General features: G+C 39.6%; 1 protein-coding gene across 3 annotated transcripts in view; it reads left to right on the plus strand.

The window, feature by feature from the left end:
• The window catches only part of FIG4 (FIG4 phosphoinositide 5-phosphatase), a 141832-nt gene that overhangs the window by 96006 nt on the left and 37919 nt on the right, over positions 1–7907 (plus strand). For all 3 annotated transcript variants that reach the window (XM_023727647.1, XM_004372458.2, XM_023727648.1), the window contains 3 exons: positions 816–1011; positions 2011–2093; positions 6130–6216. In XM_023727647.1, coding sequence (XP_023583415.1) covers positions 816–1011; positions 2011–2093; positions 6130–6216 — 366 coding nt within the window. The remainder of the gene's footprint in view (positions 1–815; positions 1012–2010; positions 2094–6129; positions 6217–7907) is intronic.

The raw sequence follows: 7907 nt of genomic DNA on the forward strand, positions 1-7907 counted from the left end.
AAAAATTTCTACATGAACAGTTCAGTGACATTGACTACGCTCTTCCAATTGTGCTGCTATTCTCACTTAAGATGAAGGCTTACAGAACAAAATAGTTTCTCATTTAATAGTTACTACACATGTTGCCCTATGACAATGGTTAACAATTTCACAACACATCAACAATATCCTTACTCAACCTTGGGTTCCCTATCACCAGCTTCAAAAGTGTATACTTTTATAAGTGCATTTTATTTTCTGTCTTTTTCCATCTATTTCCTTTTATTATAGGGAATCTTCCACAAATACAGTTATTGACTAGTAACACAATAAATTTTAAAATTTAGTCTGTGTTCACCAGTTGCTCATTATTTTAGTACAAATAATCACCTGAGAGACCCTTTAAGTGATAGAAATTCACAGGACAGATGGAAATGTGTATGGATTTCTTGAAGCTTATATAAGGTATAAGTAGTTTTACTAATATCTCAAACACATAAATCATCTATTACTGTACCATAAATTTTGGAAATACTCATTTTATCTACCAAAGGAAGGTACTGTAGCCAAATGGTAAGAAGACTTTTATGCATTCTGCAAGTACATTCTGTTTATTTTCTGAATTCATAACAGGACTTAAATTCACATAAGGTCAGTACATGTACATGGTGACATATTAAGCTTTTCCCTTTAGCACAACTTGAACCCAGAAACTAGCTTCTCACAGTCATTTTCTTATGCTTCAGTATGACGAAGGCTTTGGGACAGAGTATTACACGGTGAGTGTTGAGGGTTCAGTTTAAAGCTGCTTCACATTCATATTTATCTTTTTAAAGAAACAAAAGCAATAGAGAAGAAGCTGTATTACAGCGGAAAACAGCAGCCAGTGCCCCACCACCTCCCAGCGAGGAGGCTGTGTCCAGCAGCTCTGAGGATGACTCTGGGACTGACCGGGAAGATGAGGGCTCAGTGTCTCAGCGCTCCACTCCAGTGAAGATGACCGACACGGGAGACAGTGCCAAAGTGATGGAGGTGCGGGGGGAGGGGAGCTTGTGCAGTCCAGCACGAGGCTCTGGAGATGGTCTTTAAGATTCTGTTTTCAGTGAGGCTGAGAGCAAGAAAACGCCACATATCTGACTCACAGCATTTCGATGTGTGGGGTTTGAGGCACTGCATAGGATGAATACATTTAGCGTAGACATTATTGAAAATGGTTTCATTTTGAAATTAAATTGAGGTTTTTGCCCTCAGGTATAATGTTCAATTTCTTATCACTTCAGAATTTTAAGAGAAGCTTGTCCTCTTGAGGTGTTGTTCGTTTATCCCTTTGCTCACACATTGTGGGAATGCAGGGTTTGGGCCTCACAGTCTTTGAATAGTCCCAGTGGGAAGTTCACCCTGTTCAGTTTGACATACTAATAAGAGAAAACAAAAAGTAAGTAAACAACAAAAGACCAAAACTAGCCTTGGGAAAATTTGATTTATAGAAATAGCCAAAAGTCATTTAGAAGTAGATATGGCAAATAAAATGTCATAATACAACAACTGAAACTGAATCCATTATACCAGGAGCTGGCAAACTATGACCTTGGGCCAAATCAGGCCTGCTGCCTGTTTTTTAAAATAAAGTGTTGTTGGAAGGCAGCGGTGTCTATTTGTTTACATTGTATATGGCTGATTTTACACTATAACAGCATAGTTGAGTAGTTGTAACAGAGATGGTATGGCCCCAAAAGCCTATAATATTTGCTATCTGGCCCTTTACAGAAAAAGTTTGCCAACTCTTGTGCTATACAAAAGCAGCTAATAATTATTTAACAAGTTTTTTACCCTAAAATAAGTTATTTCAGTAGAAATGGAAATCAGATTTTTTTTTTAACCAGTACCTGAGAAGTTTAATGAAGAGGTTGAAGAAAAATTGTGATTGCTCTTATGGAAAAATTTATAGGTTCATTTTCTTCATCTTTGGAAATTATTAATGTGCTAGATGTCTAAAAATTCTTCCTGGTTTCTTTTTTTTTTTTACCCCAGAATGTAGTCCAGCCCATGAAAGAGGTTTATGGAATTAACCTCTCAGATGGCCTCTCAGAAGATGACCTCTCCATTTATTCAAGGTAAGGTACTTTTCTGTGGACATTAAAGAAAAAATGCAAATTAATTATTACAGTGACATATCTGATGTGACTTTTAAAAAATGGTAATAGTCAATAATACAGAAGGAAATGGATTCTACTTGGAACATGCTAGTAGCATTTAGAAGGTCAGATTCCAAAACGTTGATTTCTATTCTGAATTAAAGGGCCTGGTGCCTGAGACTCTGTACCCCAATGATAAGAAATTATGATGCATACACTTTTAGTGCTCGTATATAAGCTGCAAACTGAAGTACAATACAGTGATTCCTGCATTAACAAATCCTCAGGATCAAGGTACCTTTTTATAAAATTAATTAGGGATAGTGAAGATCGAAGACAAGGCATTTATTGAAGCTCAGGGGTGCTAGTGGGAGTGGTGGTTGAGGAAGAAAAAGAAAGTAGTGATATAAAGATGCCAATTCAGAATGATATAGACCTTTATCAGGCAGGTATAGCTAAAAGGAGGGGATCCACCAAAAGGCATCCCCTGAAATTCTAGACATAATTTTGTGTGTATGTGCATTTTTCTGAGAAGAAGATTCATAGCAGTTATCAGATTCTCAAAAATATCCTTCACCCAGAAATCTTCAAGAACCTGACAAGACCACTGTAAACACCCCCTCGACGTCATGCAAGCATTCAGGACTTAATCACTGTGTGAGCACATTTCCACTTAATGTACATAAATTTGGTTTTTTGCAGGGTGGTATTTCATTTGCAGAATCCATTGAACTGGGTATTGTTAGCTTTTTACTTCAAACTAACCAGATCTCTATAATAATGTAAAGTATAAAATACACAGCATTTCTTGACTGCAAGAGCAGCTTTCATAACTTTCACTCTTGTGAATATGCATCACTGTCTTACCAGAAGCAAACACAGTCACGGAATATGGAACTTACCAGAAGCAAATGTAGCCATTCAGAACTCAGCCACAGCCTTCTCACTCCTGGACACACAGACACACAGTTGTTGATTCATCACAGCTGTCAGAACCCTGTAGTTAAACTCTTAAGTAGTTGAAATGGACCTTTATAAGCAACATGGTCAGGAAGAATGAATTCTGTAGGGTTAATGTCTGGATTGGCATTTCTCAAGCTGAAAGAACTGAAGAAAAAATTCAAGCCTCGAGTTGCAGCAATGAAGGATTCTATGGATAAAATATCGAATGACAGGAAGCATCAAAAGAAGATGGAAGGAATACCCAGAGTCACTGTAGCAAAAAGAACTGGTCAAAGTTCAGCCATTTCAAGAGGTAGCATATGATCAAAAACTGATGGTACTGAAGGAAGAAGTCCAAGCTGCACTGAAGGCACTGGCGAAGAACAAGCCTCCAGGAATTGACAGACTACCAATTGAGATGTTTCAACAAACGGATGCAGGGCTGGAAGTGCTTACTCATCTATGCCAAGAAATCTGGAAGACAGTTACCTGGCCAGATGACTGGAAGAGATCCATATTTGTGCCCATTCCAAAGAAAGATGATCCAACAGAATGTGGAAATTATTAAACAATATCATTAATATCACACACAAGCAAAATTTTGCTGGATCATTCAAAAGCAGTTACAGCAGTACATCAACAGGGAACTGCCAGAAATTCAACCAGAGTCAGAAGAGGACATGGAATGAGGGATATCATTGCTCATGTCAGATGGATATTGGCTGAAAGCAGAGAATACCAGAAAAATGTTTACCTGTGTTTCATTGACTATGCAAAGGCATTCAACTGCATGGACCATAAAAAATTATGCATAACATTGCAAAGAATGGGAATTCCAGAACGCTTAATTTTGCTCATGAGGAACCTGTACATAGATCAAGAGGCGGTCATTCGAACAGAACAAGGAGATTCTGCGTGGTTTAAAGTCAGGAAGAATGTGTGTCAGGGTTGTATCCTTTCACCATACTTATTCAGTCTGTATACTAAAAAAATAATCTGAGAACCTGGACTATATGAAGAAGAACTCAGTATCAGGGTTGGACAAAGACTCATTAACCGCCTGCGATATGCAGATGACACAACCTTGCTTGCTGAAAGTGAAGAAGACTTGAAGTACTTACTGATGAAGATCAAAGACTACAACCTTCAGTATGGATTACACCTCAACATAAAGAAAACAAAAATCCTCACAAGTGGACCAATAAGTAACATGATAAACAGAGAAAATATTGAAGTTGTCAAGGATTTCATTTTACTTGGATCCACAATCAGTGCCCATGGAAGCAGCAGTCACAAAATCAAATGACATATTGCATTGGGCAAATGTGCTGCAAAAGACCTCTTTAAAGTATTAAAAACCAAAGATGTCACTTTGAGGACTAAGGAGCACATGACCCAAGCCATGATATTTTCAGTTGCTTCATATGCATGTGAAAGTGGGACAATGAATGAGGAAGAAGGAATAAAAATTGATGTCTTTGAATTAAGATATTGGCGAAGAATATTGAATATACCATGGACTGCCAGAAGAACAAACAAATTTATCTTGGAAGAAGTGCAGCCAGAATGCTCCTTAGAGGGAGGATGGTGAGACTCTGTCTCACATACTTTGGACATGTTATCATGAGGGACCAGTCCCTGGAGAAAGATCATGCTTGGTAGAGGGTCATCGAAAGAGAGGAAGACCCTCAATGAGATGGATTGACAGAGTGGCTGCAACAGTGGGTCCAAACATAGCAACGATTGTGAGGATGGCACAGGACCAGGCAGTGTTTTGTTCTGTCGTACATAGGGTTGCTGTGAGTTGGAACCAACTTGAGGGCACCTAACAACAACAATGACTAGATGGAATCCCTGGGTGGTGCAAACCGTTAAGCACTTGGGTACTAACCAAAAGGTTGGCAGTTTGAACCCACCTTAAGATGTCTTGGAAGAAAGGCCTGGTGATCTGCCTTGAAACCCTATGGAGTGCAGTCACAACTTTGAAACCCTATGGAGTGCGGTTCTACTCTGCACACACAGGGTCACCGTAAGTCAGAATTGACTCAACATGCAACTGGTTTTTGTTTTTTAATGACTGGATGGGGGCATTGGTGGTTCAGTGGTAGAACTCTTGCCTTCCACGCAGAAGAGTTGGGTTGGATTCTCAGCCAATGCACCTCATGTGCAACCACCACCCCCCTGTCAGTGGAGGCCACGTGTTGCTATGATGCTGAACAGGTTTCAGTGAAACTTCTAGACTAAGATACACTAGGAAGAAAGGCCTTGTGATATACTTGGAAAATCAGTAAGTGAAAACCATGTGAATCATGATGATCCAATCCACAGCTCATCATGGGGATGGTGCAGGACTGGGCAGCATTTTGTTTTATTGTGTATGGGGTTACCATGAGTTGAAGGTTGACTTGACAGCAGCTAACAACAACAACAACAAATGACTGGATAATATAACTGCTTATTGCAGAGAATGTGAGTGTACATTTCAAGGACTGAAACTTTGGCTCAGGTTAAGCAAAAAAGAAAGTATCCCTTGCATCAGGCATGACATTCACCTGGAGCCTTTTGGCTCCAGAATGTCTCTGAGGCCCGTTTCTAGTTCTCCCTTCTCAGGAAGTGAGGGAAATACCAGGATACAGCCTTGTTCAGTCACACATCCTTGGGAAGTGGACAGTCTGAGGATTGTGCAATGGCAGTTTGGAAGGGAAGGGATTGCAGCAGGGGAGGAAGGAATCCAGGTCCTGGAATAAGATTCTGTGTTTAATATTTTGAATATCCTCTCATTTGTGTAACACTTTACAGGGTGCTTCCAAATGTATCATTTTATTTGATCTCTATAAATAGCCCTGAAGTAGACTGAAAAGGTATTATTCTACCCCCTTTATAGATGAAGACCACAGAAAGATAGAACCATTCAGTCACGTGTCCTGTGCTTCTTGGATAGCTTGTGGTATTGTGCTTTTCTGAAATAAGCATATCATTGTTATTTGAAAGCTCATACCATTTTTCTAGGATCTACTGAATTTATTCCAAGTAGTTTCTTCTGTGGCTTACTTTTATCCATTGCCATTTGTAGATTTGTTCAGCTGGGGCAGAGTCAACATAAACAAGACAAGAGCAGCCAGCAGCATTGTTCCAAGTGCTCAGAGGGAGTTATAAAATTGTAAGTACTAAGTTAGAACTTAAAACAAACAAACAAAAAAACTTTATATCCATTCACAAGTATCTTTTTTAAAAAACATTTTTAAGAAAAATATTCAATCTCATCACCAAATTACTGCAAGCACTAAAGCATCTCTTCATGTTATCTTATTAGAGGAAAACTGGGTGGCTGTGGAAGATGGGGAAGAGATTTGGCAGCCTTGACTGTACTTGAAATGAGCCCTTTGGAGGAGGATTGGAGTTGGTGGAGACTTCCTCCCTGAACTCTGTCATCCACTGGGTAGAGGATATGAGGTCATAAAACAGCTCTGATCCTGGAGACAGGCTTTTCAAGTTCCGTATAAGACCCTTGAGAGCAGGGATGGCCCTGTCTCTTCTAGCTTTATATCCCCACTATTTCTAATAACTTGTTATAAGTTAAACAAGTGCTTAGTAAATTCTTTTTTTTTTTTTTTTTAACTTTTTTTATTGTACTTTAAGGTTTACAGAACAAATAGTTTCTCATCAGTTAGTACACATATTTTAACAACCCCACGACATGTCAACACTGTCCCTTCTCAACACTGGGTTCCTTATTACCAGCTTTCCTTTCCCCTCCTGCCTTCTAGTCCTTGTCCCTGGACTGTTGTGCCCCAGTAGTCTCGTTTTGTTTTATGGGGCTGTCTAATCTTTGGCTGAAGAGTGAACCTTGGGAGTGACTTCATTACTGAGCTAAAAGGGTGGCCGGGGTTTCTCCAGTCTCTGTTAGACCAGTAAGTCTGGTCTTTTTTTTGTGAGATAGAATTTTGTTCTACATTTTTCTCCAGCTCTGTCCCAGACCCTCTGTTGTGATCCTGGTCTGAGTACTCAGTGGTGGTAGCTGGGCACCATCTAGTTGTACTGGACTCTGTCCAGTGGAGGCCATGGTAGTTGTGGTCCATTAGTCCTTGGGCTAATTTTTCCCTTGTATCTTGTTTTCTTCATTCTCCCTTGTTGCCGAAGGGGTGAGACAAATGGAATATCTTAGATGGCTGCTCACAGGCTTTTAAGACCCCAAACGCTACTCACCATGGCAGAATGTAGAACATTTTCTTTATAAACTGTGTTATGCCAATTGAGCTGGATGTTCCTGGAAACCATGGTCCCCACAGCTGTCCGCCCAGCAATTCAGTCCGTGAGGGAGTTTAGATGTGTCTATAGAGCTTCCATGACCTTTCATGGTACAAGTTGTCTTGGCTTCCCCAGTATTGTGTACTGTCTTACCCTTCACCGAAGTTACCACTTATCTATTGTCTATTTAGTATCCACCCCCCCACCCATCCCTGGTAACCAACAAAGATTGTTTCTTCTTTGTGTGAACTTTTTCTTGAGTTTTTACAGTAGAAGTCTCATACAATATTTGTCCTTTTGTGATTGACTTATTTCACTCAGCATAATGTCCTCCAGTTTCATTCGTGTTATGAGATGCTTCACAGATTCATCATTGTTCTTTATCATTGCATAATACTCCATTGTGTATACATACCATAATTTGTTTATCCGTTTGTCTGTTGATGGGCACCTAGGTTGTTTACATCTTTTTGCTATTGTTAACAGTGCTTCAGTGAACATGGGTGTGCATATGTCTATTCATGTGACAGCTCTTATTTCTCTAGGATATATTCCTAGCAGTGGGATTGCTGGATCATATGGTATTTCTATTTCTAGCTTTCT

This window comes from Trichechus manatus, unplaced genomic scaffold, assembly GCF_000243295.1.
Source record: "Trichechus manatus latirostris isolate Lorelei unplaced genomic scaffold, TriManLat1.0 scaffold00017, whole genome shotgun sequence".
NCBI classification, from domain to species: Eukaryota; Metazoa; Chordata; class Mammalia; order Sirenia; family Trichechidae; genus Trichechus; species Trichechus manatus.